The sequence below is a fragment of the Saimiri boliviensis genome, chromosome 12 (assembly GCF_048565385.1).
Source record: "Saimiri boliviensis isolate mSaiBol1 chromosome 12, mSaiBol1.pri, whole genome shotgun sequence".
Classification (NCBI taxonomy): Eukaryota; Metazoa; Chordata; class Mammalia; order Primates; family Cebidae; genus Saimiri; species Saimiri boliviensis.
Genome location: NC_133460.1, coordinates 73,760,962 through 73,782,161, shown reverse-complemented (window position 1 = coordinate 73,782,161; position 21,200 = coordinate 73,760,962). Strand labels below are relative to the sequence as shown.

At 37.8% G+C, this 21,200-nt stretch overlaps 1 protein-coding gene across 2 annotated transcripts in view; it reads right to left on the bottom strand.

Moving 5' to 3' along the window:
- Positions 1 to 7,181: 7,181 nt before the first annotated feature.
- STAMBPL1 (STAM binding protein like 1) overlaps positions 7,182 to 21,200 on the bottom strand; it is a 42,034-nt gene continuing 28,015 nt past the window's right edge. Inside the window, exons 5-11 of one of the 2 annotated variants that reach the window (XM_010333292.3) lie at positions 19,957 to 20,052; positions 17,521 to 17,884; positions 16,337 to 16,461; positions 13,838 to 13,975; positions 9,281 to 9,393; positions 8,247 to 8,346; positions 7,182 to 7,497 (exon numbers count right to left, since the gene is read on the bottom strand). In XM_010333292.3, coding sequence (XP_010331594.1) covers positions 7,441 to 7,497; positions 8,247 to 8,346; positions 9,281 to 9,393; positions 13,838 to 13,975; positions 16,337 to 16,461; positions 17,521 to 17,884; positions 19,957 to 20,052 — 993 coding nt within the window. In that variant the 3' untranslated portion in view covers positions 7,182 to 7,440. The remainder of the gene's footprint in view (positions 7,498 to 8,246; positions 8,347 to 9,280; positions 9,394 to 13,837; positions 13,976 to 16,336; positions 16,462 to 17,520; positions 17,885 to 19,956; positions 20,053 to 21,200) is intronic. The other variant, XM_010333293.3, reaches the window with a different exon arrangement.

The following is a 21,200-nucleotide window of genomic DNA, read 5'->3' as shown; positions in this document are numbered from 1 at the left end:
TACCAGATAACCCTGCAATTCCATGTCTAGGTGTAGATCCAAAAATTTGAAACAAGTACTCAAATACACGTACATGCACATTTACAGCACTACTGCTCACAATAACCAAAAGGAAAACAACTCAAATGTCCATCAATGTATGAATAAGCAAAATGTGGTATATACATGAATGGAATGTTATTCCATATAAATGAATAAAGAACTAATACATGCTACAACATGAATAAACCTTCAAAATTGATATGCTAAGTGAAAGAAGCCAGACACAACAGTTCACATATTGTACAATTGTATTTGTATGAAATATTCAAAATAGATGGATCCATATAGAACAGATTGGCAGTTGCTAGGAGCTGGGAGGAGCTCCCATAATTTCCACATGTTGTGGGAAGTAGCCAGTGGGAGATAACTGAATCATAGGGGTAGTTTCCCCAATACTGTTATAGCGAGTAAATCTCACGAGACCTGATGGTTTTATAAAGGAAAACCCCTTTCGCTTGGCTCACATTCTCTCTTCTCTGCTACCGTGTAAGACATGCCTTTCATCTTCCATCATGTTTGTGAGGCCTCCCTAGGCAGATGAAACTGTGAGTCCATTAAACTTCTTTTTCTTTATAAATCACCCAGTCTCGGTTATGTCTTTATCAGCAGTGGGAAGACAGACTAATGTAGTGGGCAAGGGGTTTTATTCTGGAGTGATGGAAATATTTTGGAGCTAGATAGGGGTGGTGGTTGCACAACAATGAATGTGCTAAATGCAACTAAATTGTTCACATTAAAATGGTTAAGTTGTGTGAATTGCATTTCAATAAAATTTTTTTTAAATGAAAAACATATTGCCTTGGAAAGAACACTGATAATTACAAAATTTGCTGAAGAGAGCCTGCTGAATCGGTTGATTCACATGCCTTATTTCTGTAGTTAAGGACATTAAATTCCAAAAAAGTGATAAAATTTCCCCACAGCCTTTCCGAAAGTCAAGAGCACGGCAAGTGTCTTCTAGTTGTTTGCTTTGCTTTCCTGTTCTGTCAGCCTTTATATTAGGAGAAAACATAATAGAGCCTTTTTTCTGTTAGTCAATCTGTAAATGCCTTTTTTTCTTGGAGAAAGTTCAGAGAAGAATTTTTAAACATCTTCTTCAGGCTCAAGAATATGAACTCACCATGTATTCCACTGCACATCTGGGACCCAGTGAGACAATGACTAATTCATGTAAACAGCTGTAATTTTTCACTGCCAACTCTTGTTTACCTGATAAAGATGCACAAGTAATCCTCCGTGATAGAGAAAAAGAAATCTAATTATCTCCATTTGGTCTGAGAATGTCTTGTGGTCCAGATAATGTCAAGGCATTTACTTCAAACAAACAAATTAAATAAAGCCAGTGTGCAATGCTCTTAATCTACCTTCCCTTCCCCAGAGTCCTTCTGTTTTTTCTCTCTCGTCTTCTGCATCTCCTACCCTCATCCTGAAATCCAGCAAGCAATGGTGACAGACCTTAAAAGTATCACAGGCTTCCTTTCAAAATAATGTTCCCTTCCCTGGACTTTCTTTCCCTTTTCCATTTATCTTTCTCTGGTTGTTCAAACATATACAGGAATATGGATTATACTAAGTCCTTTAATTATAAAAACATTGCAAAATTTAAAACATTATAATTATATAATAACATTACTCATATGAAAAGATACGGCTTTAATTAAGAAATGTATTTTGTCAAAGAAGTTTGTTTCTTGATGAGGTGAAATTTAATACCTAGTATAATTTAATCAACTGGCAATTCCTTTTGGAAAATATCCTTTTAATAAGTAACTTCTTTTTTTTTTTTTTTTTTTTTTTTGAGACGGAGTTTCGCTCTTGTTACCCAGGCTGGAGTGCAATGGCGCGATCTCGGCTCACCGCAACCTCCGCCTCCTGGGTTCAGGCAATTCTCCTGCCTCAGCCTCCTGAGTAGCTGGGACTACAGGCATGCACCACCATGCCCAGCTAATTTTTTTGTATTTTTAGTAGAGACGGGGTTTCACGATGTTGACCAGGATGGTCTCGATTTCTTGACCTCGTGATCCACCCGCCTCGGCCTCCCAAAGTGCTGGGATTACAGGCTTGAGCCACCGAGCCCAGCCAGTAACTTCTTAAATCTATTTGAAGGCATCTTCACACCAATCAGAAGTAATGTAATAAAAGCTATTCATATTCTCATTGGAATGGTACTTTTTAATACAATAACTATGGGATCTCAGAAGATGTACAACAGAACCTCCATATGGCACTGAAAACAGACAAGAAACTAGCTTGTTGGCATTCACCTACTTATGGACTGAATGTTGGCACTATTAATACGCTGAAACCTCATCCTCATTGTGATGGTATTTGGAGGTGGGGTCACTGGGAGATAATTAGGGCGTGAAGGTAAGGTAAGGCCCTCATGATAGGATTTGTGTCCTTATAAGCAGAGACATGAGAGAGACGACTTCTCTCTCCCTCATTTGAGGGTAGGGCAAGAAGGCAGCCATCTGCAAATCAGGAAAGGAGTCCTCATCAAGAACCGGACTATGCTGGCACCCAGATATCACATTTCCAGCCACCAGAACTGGGAGACAGAAATACAGTGTTGTTTAAGCCACCCAGTTTACAGTATTTTTGTTACAGCAGGCCAGATGAAAACCTGCCTTTTGATAGTTTTAAAAACAACAACAATGTCTTCTTGGACATCAGTATGCTAACTCTCTAAAAGCCACTAAGTCATGTTTTTGTCAACTGTCCCCAAGGAAAATATACTCTGGCCTTATAAAGAATCAAAAAAGTAGAAAACAAATTTCTTAAAGGAGCAGAAAAGTTCTTTGCATCTTAGTTGTCTTCCCAATAAATAACAAGCCAAATTCTTTTAAGAACAAGGAGTTGAAGATTTATTTTTTTTCCTTAATCATTGCTAACTGCATGGCATTTCTCAAGCATTCTATTCACAGAAGACACTTCTCTAGCCAGATAATTCTGCAAGACGTGCCAGAAAAGAAAACATCTGCTTTCCACATTTAGGACCTCTTCAGCTGGTTTTGCAACAGAAACCTCAATCTAAGGTCAAATCATTGTAATAACACAGTCTCTGGCACAGTTGATGTCGTTGCAATGTGAAATGAATTGGGAGAAAACAGAAGTGAATCAATGTGGCCTCAAATAAAATGTCAAATTTCCACAAGCAAAATCCTACTAAAAAGACATCCGGAACAATGAGTAGCTGAAAAGAATCCACAAACATTCTACTTTGCTCTTCTACAACTGACAGGGTTTATGGAAAGAATGATTTCTGCCCTGCATGACAACAAAGAAAGCCATTTCCAATTCAGTCCAAAAAAAAAAAAAAAAAACTTCAGTAAATATTTATTGGGTATTACATTAGTTTGTGAGGGCTGCCATACCACAGACAGGATGGCTTAAACAACAGAAATTTATTTTCTCACAGTTCCGGAGGCTAGAAGTCTGAGATCTAGGTGTTGACAGTGTTGGTTTCTTCTGAGATCTCTCTCCTTGGCTTGTAGATAGCAGTCTTCTCTCTGTGTTTTCCCATTGTCTTCCTCTGTGTATATCTGTCCTAATTTCTAATTATAAGGACACAGGTCATACCGCATTAGTGCCCACTCTACTAGACTCATTTTAATTTAATTATCTATTTAAAGACCCTATCTCTAAATTCAGTCATGTTCTGAGGTACTAGGGGGTTAAGGACCTCAACGCATGAATGTGAGGGACACAATTCAGTCTATAACAAATACATAAGAGGTGTCTGGCACTGTGTGCAAACAGACTAGCATTGAAAATCAAAGCAATTTCTTAACTGGTTCATTTTCTCTACAGAAACACAAATCTGAAACGAAATCAAGAATCATTTTTGCCTTAGGATGTGGCAAATGGAGCTTTGGAACTGATTCACATCCAAAAGAAGGATCTCCTGCCCTAGCAACACAGCAAGATCCCATTTCTACAAAATAGAAAAAAATATTAGTCATGTGCAGTGGTGGGTGCCTGTAGTCTCAGCTACTTGGGAGGCTGAGGTGAGAGGATCACTTGAGCCTGGGAGGTCAAGGCTGCAGTTAGCCATGACCATGCCACTATACTCCAGCCTGGGCAACCTTATCTCAAAAAAAGGGAAAGTGCTGTCTGCCTGTTGTGAAAGAGATCTTCCACAGAGAGTTTATCTCATGAACACTGGTGCTCATGCACATGTGTATGTACTGGTGTCTTCAGGTTGGCTAACATGGTCTCTGCCTCATGGCCAGTCCATTCCTCAGTGATGTGGTCACATTTCTGTTGGTTCTTCTTTTAGACACACCCCAAGGCCTCTTTCTGACAGTCAAAGTCAGGTTCCTGGTTTGCTGCCTCCAACAGTTCCACTCTGTGAGATCCTTCTGGTAAGTCTGGTTAATTTTGTTTGTACTTGGCAAAATGAAGAACTGCATGCCCTTCAAAAATAACCTTTCAAACTTTACCTCAGGCCCAAAGTTTTGCCTCTCTTTCCAAGGAAATAAAAGCACCAAGAATGTTGCCCTTATTTAGGAAATACAATATACCTTTTTAGTGAAAAATGGGTTCTCTTCTAATTTGCTATTCAGGAGGAATATAATTGGTTTTGCATACTTACAGCTTCTCTTTTTAGTCTTTCTGGAAATCTAACATGCTAAATGTTCTTGGCTCTCGATTGAATCCTTCCTATCTCTAGGCACCATTCAATGTCCATAGTTTTTTCACTAGACAGCTCTCATTTTACATCCTCTTAGTGTATTACTATATTTTTAATTCTATACAGAGGATCTCACTCATTTCTCAACCAGCCATGGCTCCAACAATTATTTTTACTTAAACAAAGTATATAATCTTTTCCTTTCATCAATAATATCGAAATACCATGGTGTGTTTAAGTGCTAAGACACTGAGGACAGCACCACTCAAGAAAGAGTGAGCCATCTTTAGAGCCAGCCTTGCAGAGTTAATCTGCCCTTAGCTAGTGGTGGCCATAGACTAAAGTCTATGTACAAGGGAAGCCAAGCTCTACTGCTGAAGTCTAAAACCTAAGCTCTCCACAGCTAGGAGATGCCATAAAACAGAAACAAGCCACTGACCTGCTCTTAGTAAGTGGTTCTGTATAAATAAGAACAGGAACAGAATTCAGGTGACGTGATACCAGAATTGAGGACTAGACTGGCAGGGAGGGATGTTGTATTATTCCATTTTCATGCTGCTATAAAGCACTTTCTGAGACTGGGTAATTTTTTTTTTTTTTTTGAGACAGAGTCTCACTCTGTTGCCGGGTGCCAGACTGGAGTGCAGTGGCATGATCTTGGCTCACTGCAACTTCCGCCTCCCAGGATCAAGCAATTCTTCTGTCTCAGCCTCCTGAGTAGCTGGGACTACAAGTGTGCACAATGCCCAGCTAATTTATATATATATATTTTTAGTAGAGATGGGGTTTCACCATGTTGGCCAGGATGGCCTTGATCTCTTGACCTCGTGATCCACCCACCTCGGCCTCCCAAAGTGCTGGGAATACAGGCGTAAGCCACCACACCCAGCCCAAGACTGGGTAATTTCTAAAGGAAAGAGGCTTAATTGACTCACAGTCCTGCATTGCTGGGGAGGCTTCAGGAAACTTACAATCATGGCAGAAAGGGAAGCAAACACATGTCCTTCTTCACATAATGGCAGGAAGAAGTGCTGAGCAAAAGGGGAAAAGCCCCTTGTAAAACCATTAGATACCTGAGAACTCACTCACTATTATGAGAACAGCATGGAGGTAACCACCCAATGCTTCAATTACCTCCCGCCATGTCCCTCCTACTACAATTTAAGATGAGATTTGGGTGGGGACACGACCATACTATTTCAGATGTTAACCCATCCAAGCACAGAGTACAAGAAATACCATTCTTTGGAATATGGAAATCATTGAACTAAGCAGTGGGAGCTAGTACATGCAAACATGAGTTGCTAAGCAACTCAGATACAATGTCAGAAGGAAAGCAAAGGGGAGGAGAGCTGTGGCCAGAACAGAAGACATTGGGAAGACAGAAGGTTACATAGAATTAGCTTGGCCCTGTTGAAAAGTCCTGGAGATCCAGGGAGAGATGGCTGGATAAGGCTGTAAATGTTGAGTGAGAGATGGCTGTAAATGTTGAAACCACAAAAGGAGAAAGCTAGACTAGAGTAAGGTAAGGCCCTAAAGGATGAGAAAGGAGACTAAGAAGTGACCACAAGTTTCTTCATCAAGGAAAGGGCCGCCCACCCAGGATTTCCCAAGATGAAGATTTCACCTGCAGTACTAGTCTTCAGTGTCCTGAAGGATATTTACCTGTTCTCAAAGAACTCTACAATATCACTTCCATTTTGCCCTCTGTGTATCTGCAGCTAAAATTTCTCCATACTTTTCATCCTCAAGTTTTTCCTACCAATTCAACTTGCTAACAGAGTACCCAAGTTTCCCATTCTTTCTATTTGATCTGTCTCCTTTTATCTGGGTAAATGCTTTTATTATCTAGGTAATAGTCACAAATGCCATTCTAAGCCTTAGTCAAACATTATATTTATGTCACCCTATTCAGTTTCAAACTTATTTAATTCTCATCTCTGTGTATTAATTTTTATATAGATACCTTTAATGGCAAAACTTTCCAAATTATTTTCTTATTTATTCTTTTGACTAAGAATTATCAGTTATTTCTTATGTCTCGTTTCCTCTTATCACCCCTGTTCATTTTTACAGTAAAAGGCTTTATACTTTTATCTGAGCCTTTTTAAAAAGAAATTCCTCTCTCAAGCTTCTCTACTTTTAGTCTTCTAAATCAAATTAATGAATTGTCTGCTATCCCAGGCCCTCTGACACCTCATCCCTGAGTAGAAACCTGTGGTTCTGGTGTCTTACACAATGATTTACTGCAGAGATATCTCTCTGAGCCTGGGATTTCATGACACTGAAAACACAGAACAAGCTTTATCAATGGCAGCCATATTTCATCTACACATAGAAACTGCTCACATACCTCAGGGGAAGGTTTCAGAAACAGATGGCCTGCCTTAGAGACTACATACACTCAGTATTTCTTATTTGGAATTATGCTTTATATGAATAAAAAATACAGAAAAACACCCAAAGCTCTAAAAATGTATACAGAGACCTCTGTAAATACCAGACATGTTGTTCGCAGCACAATTTATTACCTGGTCATGGTATTTGGGTACATTAATGATTTAACACCATTTAACCTCTCTTGACACGGAGCAACCAAAAAAAAAAAACTTCAAAATGTGCAACAATAATAAATATCAAGCTTTCTAATCTAAAATATATAAATATAAAATATGAGTCTTTTCTGGAAACATCTTAAGAAAATCCGGCAACCACTTGTCCATGGGTAGGTATCTGATGTTGATGGTGCTTATATTCAGAACATATCACCTCAGATCCAACACAGTTATTTTTATGTCTTTTACCAACACATGTTTGCATATCTAGGAAAGAAAAAATTGGTTTTACCATAGGTTTAATTTTATCATAATGTTTACCATTAATGTTTACCATATGATTTTCTTTAGGGAGGGAGTACAGATTTCCTAATTTTAAATTGTTCCTGATTTTTAAAATATTTCCAATCAGAACAAATACAATCACATTTATTCATTTTCAACAACAACAAAAATATTTATAGCGGTTGCCAAACAATTTCATTTTAGGTAAGTTCTAACTTCAGTATAATGTTCTCTTGATGTTCCACAGAATCACCAAGAAAATTAGAAAAAAAAAAAAAGGTGTAGTCATATGTTTCTTTTGGACTATGCAAAGGTAATCAAGAAGTATGATTGTAGTTTTCATCCAATTGCTATGAAAAAACTAATTTGGCCATATCAAACAGAAAGAATTCATGCAACATTTTAAATATCATCTTCTGTAATAATTGTTTACTTATTTGGATTCTGAAGAAAATGTTTAAATATCATATATATATATATATAAGTAGAAAGGTAAGTTTGTGCATCATTAATTCTGTTACAGAAATACTGATTTTTTTTGTAAAAACAATTATTTTGAGAATAAATCAGAAATTAAGTATACAAATAGATTAATCTCTGAGATAAAACTCCAAACTAAGCAGTATAGTGTTTTAACTTATATTAGACTGCTACTATTTCTCTCCTTAAAAAAAGGTTGGGGGGTAGTGAACAATAAATATCTGCAAAAATAACTAATACGATGTACTCACACTGAACAGCCGGGGCTCCTTGGTGTGTGGATGAAAGCCCTTTTTTTTACAAGCAGAAACCTCAAGCATGCCAGCATTGGTGAGCCTGAAGATGCCAGTGCTAAATTTCAGAGTGAAAAAGTAGAAAAATTAAGGATCATTTGGGCATTCCAGATACTTCATTTGAATAGCACATGCATACATATTCCTCAAATGGGATTGAGAAATCACAAACTAGGAATTCCAGAGTGATTTAAAAAAAAAAATGATTGGCTCAGAGGAGAGAAACCCAGGAGGACGCAATGCTGCTCCTAAGAGACTGCAGGACCGTGCAGGGGACAAGGCAGCTAAGCTATTGTGTGTGACCCTAGAGGAAAGGCCAAGGCCCCAACAGAGAGTCCCATGGAAGGAAATTGCAAGTGGCAGATATTTCTAATTCTTCTAATAATGTTAATACAGATTCTAGCAATAGCAAATATTTATTGAGTGCCTGCTGTGGTACCAGGCACTATGCTAAGCACTGCACATAGACTATTAACGAATTTCATCTGCACATCCATCCCTCATGGGCAGGTAGCAGGGACAAAGAGGCTGAGGCCCACAGTGGTCAAGTATCCAGCCTAACACACCACTTGAGGGGTGGAGCCAGGATTCCAATATGTTTGTTTGATTCCTATGCTCATAACCACTCTACAATAATCATTGTCTCCCAAAAGTAGAAAGGTTTTTTCTCAGTTAAGGCTAGAAAGTTTCTTATGGTAGAACATGATACAGTAGAAATAAGACCTCAGAAGGCTGACTGGGATAGCATCCTTCCTAAACGTTTTTCACTTCAAGGTCACACTAACTGAAGAACGAAAACCAGAAATTTTGCCACCGAAAGGACCTTTAACTGCAGAGTTGAAGGTCTATGCAGCTGACCGCCACCCATCTCTTTTTCCCAAGGGCATTGTGTGCTTGCTAATCCAAGTACCAGAACCCGGTGTCTGGACACACAGGAACCCAGCAGTCCTGGACAAAGTCTTCTTTGGGCTCCCCTGAAGAGTTACACTTACTCTTTATGCTTTGGGGAGCAAACAATGGCAATGGCCTCTGGCAACATGAGTTGATAGGAACAGTGAGTGTGAAGATCAACGCTGGATAAGAATGCAGTTTGGGTGGGATGTGTCTATAAATAGAAAAGAAGACAATCTTATTAGGATAACTGAGTCTTAGCCAAGGCCACAACCTATTTTGAAAGAAAACTCCATTTATCTGCTTTTTAATTTTTTTTACCATCATTAATCAAATAAGGATCTTAAAAAAGGTTTTGCTGACATAATCCTTTCCTTTATGCATTCCTATTATTTGCTGTTTGTAATAACTACGACGTTGAGAAGAGGCTCCTAGAAGTGTTAGTGTACTTTCTTCCTTTTGGGAAAAAAAGAGCTGGAAATTAATTTGCCAGAGGCTTTAAATAGATTCTCATATAATTATCACAACTTCTTTATGAGACACTTATTTTATTATATCAATTTTACATACAAGGATCCCAAACTAAGGGAGGTTACCTAACATGCCTGCAGTCACACAGCTGGTAAGGAGCAGAGCTGTGACTGGAAACCCTGGACACAACATGCTTATATACAACACTATGGACATTAAAAGAAGGTTTTCACTAAATAGACCACATGTTGCTGTGTATCCTTTTGTGGATTGCTATTTCCTGTAAATGGGAGAATGGGAGACTCCAAGTTGTCGAAGGTATTTGGGACTAATCCTGCAGAGCAACAAAATACTCACATGAGGAGAAAGAAAAGGGGATTATAAATTAGAAGAAATCTGCCAAGTTTCTGGCTACATACAAACGTGTTTACGCATGGCCAATCAGAGGTTCATATTTGAACATAAAAAATAAATGCACACATAGTTATTTTAAAAATTCATCTTAAAGCCTAATTCCTCTTGGTAAAAAAGAATGGGACTATTTTAATCATTCAACAAAGATTCTTGGCACCACTGTCTAGGTCCTGACTCCATTACTCACTAGCTAAATGACACTGCAAAGATTTCTTAACCTTCTCTTGCCCATTTCATCATCTGTAAAATTGAGATAATATTTTTTTCGTGGGATTGTTATGAAGATCAAATGAGACAGTCCATTAAAATTTTTGGAACAGTGCTTAGCCCATAGGAATCAAAGTCATTAGCTGTTGTTATTGCTGTTGTTATTTCAATGTTATCTTTATTAACTAAAAGGCATAGATCCATCGTAGTAGCTAAATGCCTTTACACAAAACTATATTCTATTAAAGGAATGTAAGATTTTAAAACTATTTTTAGGCCAGGCATAGTGGCTCATGCCTATAATCCTAACACTTTGGGAGGCCAAGGCAAGAGGATAAGTTAAGCCCAAGAGTTGAAGACCAGGCTGGACAATATAGGTAGACTCCATCTCTACAAAAAAAAAAAAATAATAATAATAATTAGCCAGGGATGGTGGCAAGTGCCTGTAGTCTCACCTACTTGAGGGGGCTGAGATAAGAGGAGCACTTGAGCCAGGGAGGTCAAGGTTGCAGTGAGTTGTGATCACTCTACTGCACTTCAGCCTGGACAACAGAACAAGACCCTGTCTTGAAAAGAAAAAAAAAAAAAAAAAGAGGCAAGAAAACCTTTTTTCTGCTTTAATAGAATGAATGCAAAATCAGCTGATTATTTATAGAAAGATATATATTCTGCAAGGAAAAAAATAACACTTTGTCTATAACAACTTATATCAACAAAGGAATGGAAATTATTTTAATTTTTAAAATGCAAATCTTCAGTAGGGGTATGAGTGGGAGTATCTGACAGCCTGTTATCTTACAAGGAATACATTCTCTTTGTAAAATAGAGCCTTCTATGCCTTGGTGAGAAATTTAAAATTATTCAAAGAAACTATAGTGCTGTGTAGAGAGCAAGTAGGTTATCAAACAGACAAATCACTCTGCTGGTCAATTTATTTCCACACGGAATGCACACCACATGACCTGAGTCCTTCATTTCTGCCAAAAGGAATTATGTCTATTCCAATGAGGACAGTTTTCCTATGAGAGAATGATGCTCCCATACCCTCACTCTATGGAAATGAAAATGATGATGATGATGGTAACAGTGGAAGCAGATGCCATTTATTGCAACTGAATAATGTGAATTAACTTTCCATGAGTCATATCATTGAATTCTCACAGCAACCAGATTAAGTGCTATTGTTATCTAAATTTTGCACATGAGGAAACTGAGGTAAGCAGAAAAGTGACTTACCTGCTGATGTTCATAAAGCTAGTTAAACCAAAAAGTCTAAATTCAAATACAGGTCTGTCTGATTATGTCTCAGACATTTTTTCCTATGACTAATTTGTTTTTGAAAAAGTCAGCTCTGGAATTTGTTATTATGCTCAATAAAAACCATTATAAAAAGTCATTACAATCACTGAGGTTTAGAAATGTCACATTTTTGTATTTTCATCCAACTACAATAATTTGATTCAGCGAAATAAGTTTAACAAGAAGTCTTAGAATTCCAGAATTATGCTAAACTTATTAAATAACTTACCTTCATAATTGCATGCATTATATCCATAGAAGGTCATAGGGGAAAACTTTTGTTTCTAGTTTGGGAAATGTTTTGTTAGATAAACTAACATTGACTTGTCAATGTAAATGCATAATTTAATGTCATTCTTGCTAGAATTTGTTTTGCTTTAAAATGCATTCTTGTTACAGAAATCATGTTAAGCTAAATAACATAGCAATGTCCAGGCAAACCGTAATGCATATTACTTACTGTTAAGTAAAGCAAATAGACATATGAAGAGTTTTGCAAACTCTTCATCATAAATAATTCCTTGCATTTGAGAGGCAGTTTATACTTTTCAAAGAGTTTTCACACCTGGTATCTTATTTCCTGTTCACAGAAATTCAGTGAGGAGAGAAGGCATTCATTAGCTTCACTCAGTCAAGGAAGGAATCTGGAAATGAGGCTAGAAGTCCTGACTGATAGCACATAGTAATTTACAGGTGGTGTTGGGACTAAAGTCTCATATACCCTCGGGAATTGCATAACACCAAAGGCTTAGCGTGTGTGTGTGTGTGTGTGTGTGTGTGTGTGTGTGTGTGTGTAGCACTGAGGAGTGCTTCTCTATAAAGCAAGTAAAATATAAAATGACTATGTATCATTCCTCAAGGGTACTTGGAGGTACCCAGAATGTGTTCTGGAAATTTCCTTGGCAGGTATCCCAGCTCAGTGGAATGACTTAACCCTACCTCCTATGGTTTGAATGGTGGGGTCTCCACCAGTATTCATGATGAAACTTAATCCTCAATGCAACAATATTAAGAAGTGTGGGCTTTGGGAGGTGATTAAGTCATGAGTATTCCACCCTAATGCATGGTATTAAGGGGCTTGTGAAAGGGCTCAAGGTTGAGACGTGCTCTCTTTCCCTTCTGACTTCCACCTTGTGAGGATACAGCAACAAGGTGCCGTTGGTGTCTACTGATGGCTGCTTGTGGAATCTAAGAGCAGCCCTCACTAGACACCAATGCTGGTGCCTTGATCTTGGACTTTCCAGAATCCAGAACCAGACATAACAAATTTCTGTCCTTTCCAAATTACCTTTATCAGGCATTTTATTATAACAGCAAAAACACACTAAGACATTATCCTAGATCCCAGCTATGTGAGACTGAATGGAAAAAATTTTCCCCAGATGGATTGAACTATGGCTAGAAAGGATACACTACTATCACCAATTATAACAGGTACAATTTTCAGAGTCCCTCAAAATATGTGCTATAAAATTCACCAATAGTATCTCATTTAATATGAAACATTCTGTGAAGTCAATTATTATGATCTCTACTTTATGGATAAAACTGATGTTCAGATTGCTTAATAACTTGCCAATGCTCCTACAGAGAATTCTTAGCAGAGTCGAGATTTAACATCATGTCTATTTGATTTGCAAGCCATTTACTGCTCCCATGACAGCCTGGTGGAGGTTGGAATTCAGTGTTTTGAACCCTATCCTCTTGCTTTATTCTATAGCTGTTTATACAGTGATCCATACATCCTTTGCCTATCAGAGGGGGTTCAGGGAGTGTAACCAACATATACAAATACATGTTTAAAAGAAACATTTTCAAAATAATCTAATTTAGACCCACATCCATAGTTGTCTAATCAAATTGGTTAACAATCTGGCTAAGCCTTCACTAGGCTATATAAAATCATCTAAAAAAAAAAAAAACAAAAAACAAAAAACAAAAATACCTGATTTCCAAATGTTACTCTTTCTTTCTCTATATAACTTTGGATGATACAAAAAAGCATAAGATATACTTCTCCAAATCCAGATTTGACAGATTTAGATACAGTCTAACACTGAAAAACATGCTATAATATGCTGACCTTTATTTTTTTCTAATATCTGCTATTCTTTTCTCTTTGCTTGAGAACCACTACTTAAATGACAACCTTTATTACATTTGAAAATATTAAAAAGAAGAAGCTATTTAAATGAAGCTGAACTTTTTCAAGGAGGAAAACAGCACGCCATACAAAAATAAACTGAAACCCAAGAGGTCAAACATACATGGATCCATCCTAGAGTGAGGAGATCATGCTGATCCTGAACATTGAATAATTCCTCCACATTCTCCACGTCACAATAGTCTGGTCCCGCAGACTGCTTTGGCACAATTACGTGGGTAATAGTAAATTCATTATGTGTCTAAAAAACAAGTAGCAGAAAGAATGACATGCATCTGACAAAGAAAATTATAATAAGTGAACAGGAAGTGCAATGTTTAAGACTAGAGAGTTCCCCAGTAGCGGGTTGTGTCCAGGTACATGGACCACTTACGTCATCCCTCCCTGTATCTGGACACACACTCCTTCCCAATTCAAAAACAAAGTCCCAACAGTAAAAACGGATTCTTTGCCGAAAGTTTGAGAGTCAGCTGTCTGTAGCTTGAAACTCACTTTCACAATAGAAAACATAACATAAATAAGAATTCCCTTTCCAGGCTGGTCTGTGGAAGTTTAGTTAATAAATGATTTCTTGATGTATCTTATAATGGAAAAACTAGAACAAAACAAGGGCAGGTTTATTCGGAGGGGAGAGATACTAGCTAAATAATTTTGTGGTGTTCTCAAAGGGCATTTCTTAGGGTTGTGAAAGTTGATGGTTTTGTTTTTGTTTTACTAATTATATTTAATGTCACTTTAAGCCTTAAGACATTCTTTGAATATTGGGAGGACTCACTGGGATCTTCTGTAATTAAGATAATATTTTGGATTTGCAATCAGATAAAGAGAAAGGAAAAAACAAATTACCCCTTTAGGCAAAAGGTAAGAGTTGAGAGGAGGAGGGTTGTGAAGTGCCCTGGGACCCTCACGGAGAGATGTTTGTGCAATGAGAGGCTGTCTTCCTTCCCCCAGGCAGACTGGCCTTTCTCCCTTACACAGCACCAAACTCTCTCTGGCCTTAGGGCTTTGCCATACACAATGCACTGTTCCTTCACCCTGATTTCAACTCTTCCCTCCATCCAACCTCCTCCTTTATGTATTCTTTAGGCCTAGCTCAAATATCACTTCTCAGGGAAACCCTTCTGGACCCCTCAGACAAAGTTAGATTTCCCAGTTATACAATCCCGTGATGCCCTGCACTTGCACAGACAGCACTCAGCCCTACTTATAATTAGTCCTCTGTCTGGGTCTTCACAGCATGGTAAGCATCATGAGGAAGGGACTGTGGCTGTTGCAGGGCACCAAATGACAACACCCAGCACAGTACCTGGCACATTTAGACATTCAGTGTTTGTCTGCCAGCAGAGTGAATGAATCATACATGAATGAATCAATCAATCTGAATACAACACATGATGTGGGGGTGGATGCTTCAACAGCACACTGTTCCCTTATGTGCAACAGAGGTGACTGTAGATGCCCATTCTCCTGTGCTTGCCGCCAATGGCTTACTCTCTCTTTCGGGGAAAATGATGACAAAACACTGGAATGCAGCAGGAGATTGTGTACTGAATAAAACGTATTATTCAATAAAGCAGAGGTTCCTAAGCTAAATTTTGAGGACTGAAAATATACCCAGACCCAGATATAGAAATTGGTACTCAGAACAGACTATGAAAGGACACGTCTAAAGAAACATTATGTATCTTTGTTGTAGATAGGAAATTGAATGCATCTCCTCTCTTTCATATCCTTCTTTTATGACATTGTCTTTCATCACATACTTACGATGACATCTTCCATAATTAAATATGTCCTATGCTAATAGACTTTATGTTGTTGAAGATACTGCCTTAAACTAAAGAAAACAACAAAACCCTAGTTTTATTCCATGTATATCTGAAAAAGGATAGCAAGGTGACACGTGCCACAGATAAAGTTAATTATATGAATGTATATGAAACTAACAATTGCAATGAAAATTTGATTTGGTAAATCAGACGGATTTGAAAATCTGAAGACCTGTATTCCATACTATTTTTCTAATCAAAGATTTAATTTATAGTTTAATTGATTCTTCAGGACAAGTTTTTTTTTTTTTTTTTTTTTTTTTTTAAGACGGAGTTTTGCTCTTGTTACCCAGGCTGGAGTGCAATGGCGCGATCTCGGCTCACTGCAACCTCCGCCTCCTGGGTTCAGGCAATTCTCCTGCCTCAGCCTCCTGAGTAGCTGGGATTACAGGCACGTGCCACCATGCCCAGCTAATTTTTTGTATTTTTTTTTAGTAGAGATGGGGTTTCACCATGTTGACCAGGATGGTCTCGATCTCTTGACCTTGTGATCCACCCACCTCGGCCTCCCAAAGTGCTGGGATTACAGGCTTGAGCCACCGTGCCCGGCCCAGGACAAGTTTTTATAGTGTCTCTTAAATTTTACCATCTACTTTATAGTAGGGTTATTCCATCAATAATGACAGTAGCTTTATAAAATTAATCTGTATAAAGTAATTTCATAATATTGTTTACTCTCAGCATGTTTTTATTCTGTTCCATTTGTGGGAAGAAAGCTAGTACTATTAAAAGTATCCTGTGCAGATATATATATACATATATAAAGATCATACCAGTTTTCCACAGAGTATTCCACAGGTTTCTATTCCTCTCACTGTATTAGATTCTGCCAGCTGCAGAAATTTGTGGCAAAGATCTTTCGGCAAAACTACACATCGCAGTCCTTCAACCACTAAATCTAAGAAATAAAAAAGGAAGAAAAGGCTAAAAAACAAACTGTATGTTCCATCTTTCAAAATTGCTTTTGGCAAGCAGTTGCAGGTGGACATAAATTTCAAAAGTAAAATTATCAGGTGTTCCACTTTCCACATTTTATTTTAAAACTCTTAGAAGTAAACATTAACTAGAAGTAAAATTACATTGTGTATATAAATTATTTTATAAGCAAAGTGAGAAGGTACAAGCCCTTTTACATGTTTGTACCCTGGGTCAACTATTTACATGTTATGTTATCTTTAGGCATGAAGCAAATATAAGGTTAAATGCATAGGCTGCATAGAATGCATTTTATATCCTGTAAGACATAGGACAAATATTCTGTTTACCATGTTACATATATCTTTAAGAAAGTTGGTGAACAGTAAGTAAAAGCACAACGTTTTGGGAAACAATTAGCAGTAAAGCAGTTTTAAAGTGATTGCCTGTTATAACTCATTTCAAATAAATGGAAACACAAATTTCATCTGACAGTGTCTGCGAGGAAGAAGTCTGTATTTTGGAAACTTGCCAGCACTGATCTGGCAGTACTGAGTAGAAACACACAGTCTATTTGGAGGTTAATTATCTATGTGTATGAGATTCTCTCAGTCCAAGGAGGATACTAAACATACTGAGTCTAAACACTTTATTGCTGAGCAATGGTCTGGATAAACAATTTTCTCAACATCTTTTCTCTCTAGTGTAAGTGTTTACCTTTAAGATGTATTTCTTAGTTAAAATACACAGAAGACAAAAATACTTAAAATTTTTTCTCATTTAAAATCTCTGTTCAATGATAAAATACTTCCCATTTATTATAGAGTCTCTGCTCTATTGGGGGCAAAGCATATTTTCTGAATTTTAAGGTTATATATAGTAAAAGTCAGAGAGTATTGAAAGTTACTTCTGTTATTCACACCATATTCTGTAGGGGTCCTACTACAATTAATGAAATGAGGAGGACCCTTCCCGATGCTATAGAAATATGGTTCTATCCGATGAGCCTCAATGTCCCACAGGGGTGCATTTCATCACTTACTCTGAACAGCACTTAGAGTAGCAGCTGGCGTTAAGGCCCTGTTTATAGGAGGAGAGTGGCTAGCGTAATTGGTTGCATCACTTTTATTAGGTTGATCTTGATCTGCAAATACATTCAGCAAGGAATTGTTCTGGTGTGTGGAAAAGCAGGACAAAGCACTCCCATCAATCTGCTCCGACAGCCTCGAGGTTTCCTGACTTCGCATCTGACCTCGGGCTAATTCTTGCTTCTTGAGTTGATCTTCGAAAAACAGAAACTGCTCAGATTCTAGCTGCTGCTGGCGCATCTGAGCAATCCGCTTCCTTTCTGCCTCTATCAATCTCTGATGCTCCAGTTTTTTCAGAATTTCAGCTTTATATTTGTTCTGAAAAATGTGGCAGCCAGGAGAGAAGGTTAGTTTCCAAGGCAAAAACATTGAACTGGAATTAGATGTTTTCAATCTTCAAGCAGACAGAGAAAAGGCTAGATACTGTTGTATGCCCACAGGGACACTCAGAACAGTGAGAGAAATAAATAAGACCAGGGCAAAAGCCCCTTGATCTGATTAAGATAGAAGTTCTAAATCCACTGATATTTTACCAGAGATGATAGGCCATGACAATCAGGATCCCTCCATTCCCCTATGCTTCTAAATAGTAGAAAATCAAGGTCAAGGTTGTTTGCTGTCAGACTGACAAGACCCTATGAAACAAAATATCTCACCCTTACTACGCTTCCAATATAGAGGCCACTAGCCACATGTGATTATTTGGACTTGATTACAATGAAACAATATTAGAATTAATTAACCAACATCTAGTACCTCAGGCACACTAATCACATTTAAGTATCCAGTAGCCACATGTGGCTAGTGGGTACCATATTGGAAAGTGTCAGACAGAACACTTCCATCATCACAGGGAGTTCTATTTAACAGTGCTGTCCTAGAACCTTTTGCATTTGACTCTAGAACTCATACTCTGCTGGAGATTTATGGATAAGAAGGAATCACTAAAAAACAATTATTAAAATGTGTTCCAACCTTCTCTATCACCACTAATCAAGAGTTTTATTAAAAATGAGGAGTCCCAAGCTCTCCAGTCCTAACAAAATATCCAGGCTTATTAGGTCAGATAATATGAAATGTTAATGAGCCTTCCAGGTGATTTTGATAGAAACTAGATTTGGGAGCTACCATAAGATGGCATTAGCATGGGGGACACAGCTTATAGTGGCACATTCAGGTGCATACGAATCATCCTGGGTCTAATTGCAGTTGCAAATCCTGATTCAGCAGGTCTGGGGTGGAGCCTGCAATTCTGCATGTCTAACAAGCTTCCAAATGATGCTAATTTTGGCTGAAGCAAGGGCTCACAGGCATCTCTGTGCATCTCTCCTAGGCTTATTCTAACTCCACAGAGATTTCTACACGAGATTCTACCGTCGCCTGCGAAGTCACAGGTATCAAAGGCAGAACATGGAACAGCTACAGAGCCTGTTCCAGAAAGGTCCTGAAGAGGAAGATCATACACATTGCTGACTGTGGAAAAGAGACTTGAACTGGGCTTTCATCTCCCTTGCTGTTGCTTTGTCTTACCCTCCAAGATCATTTCTATCTTTCATAGTTCACATCACTTGAGGGACATTCAATTTCAAAATTCCCTCTACCGCTCGGTTAAGACTCATCACTCAAATCAGCCTTCCAGTCATGCCTATAGAAAGTCAAAAAGCTCAATGACCATTTTCAGAGCTGATGAGATTGAACTGAATGAAGTGAGAGTCAGTGAAGGTGGTAACCTCCAAAGCAAATAAAACACAAACAAAAAAGCAAAATAGCACTTATAATAATGCTTTGTTGAATGTGAGTATCCTATACACTGGCCAATTTCTTCCTCCAATGCCTTTCTGCCTCTCAGACATTATCGTCATGTTCATTCTTTATTAATAACAATCCGGAAGCCAACACTTTTGGGTGATACAATTACATTTCAACCACATGGTTAGCTACTATTCCATCTCACTCAATATTGACTGTAACATTTTAAGAATCAAATTCACATTTCTAAGGCCTACATAATTAGACACATCAAAAACCACATACTGCTCTCCCTACCTCCTACTGGCTGTTCATCTGGCAAAGAGCAACCATTTGGCTCACCGTTACACTGGCAAATAAAATCAAATGTTGATCAAAAAGTTCTACTTAAATCACCGTAGGAAATCTACTTTTTAACACATTGCTTTATTGGATGTTGTAGGGAAACAGAAATACCACATTGTTGGTGTAACTGCTTAACCTGAATATCAGCATAAATTTTTCATTGGTTTCACATCACTGCATCTTTAATTTTTAATTTAAATGCACATAACGTTTGAAAAACTCATCACATAAAAATAAAATTCTAAAAATACTTGTACATAAAATAGTCATGAAATAAATTTATCAACTGAACTTACTTTGCTTTGCAAATATTCTTGGTATTCTATGTTATATTTCTTTAAAAGGTCGTTTTTCAATTCATCTGTCCTTGGGAATGCAATCTCCTTCAGTTTCTTTTAAAAATATATACATATATTGATTAGTGGAATTTTCAATATATTCTTTCAGATCATCAGGTGAGAAAGAAAAACAGCTGATAGGTGTATTACAAATAAAGTCATGAGTAACCAATGATGGCAGAAAAATAAATCTCTTGATGGGTCCAAAATATAACTTTCCAGCAGGAAAGAAACTATTATCCCTTTTGTAAGACCTTTATTGGCTCTACTGATTAGGTAAGCATTTTGCTACAGCCCAATGCTATAAGATTTAAATAGCTAGAACTTTGTGGCTATCTTTGTGGCACCCCATTTTTAGGCAGTGGTTTTGAGATCAATCACAGATTCTATAGTACATAAATCATGTAGCACCAGAATTAGAAGGGATGTGAGAGAATATGTGGTGGATAGGGATTTCTAGACATGCTAGACTGTAAAAAGAACAGCTGGGGCACTTTTTATAAAAATACAGATTCCCAAGCCTAATCCAGATCTACTGAATTAACACCTCTAGAGAGGGGGTCTGGGATTCTGGATCTCAAACAACTTCCTTAGGGATTCTTAATGGCAGCAAAAGCTGGGAATTCTTATATAGTGTAACTATGTCTTCCTTTTTAGAGGTAAGGAAACAAAGGCCAGGAGAGACTGAAAGTCCGGTTTGGCATTATGCAACCAGCTAGTGGCCCATTTAGGACTGGAACTCAAGTCTCCTGACTCTAATTCTTTCACCAAGTTTCTAATCTCTTAATCTTTTGTCATTCATTCATTTATTTATTCGTCTATATATTTATTTGATAAGCATAAACAAGAGAAACATATATGCTTTTGGAGACTTTTTCTCCTACAAAATATATAAGCATAACCCTAAATTATAGTACATGGGTCACCTTGGCAGCCTGGCACCTTTGGTTTCCAAACAGAACTCTCTGAGGTTGAATGAGCAAAATAATTGAGAGGAAATGCTACACAAAGACATGAAAATAATTGATTCTTCAGGTAAGTGACTGTAAACTTTAAAAAAGTTGGCTGGACGCGATGGCTTACACCTGTAATCCTAACAATTTGGGAGGTGGAGGAGGACGGATCACTTGGGGTCAGGAGCTCGAGACCAGCCTGACCAACAAGTATTTTCTACTAAAAATACAAAAATTAGCTGGGCGTGG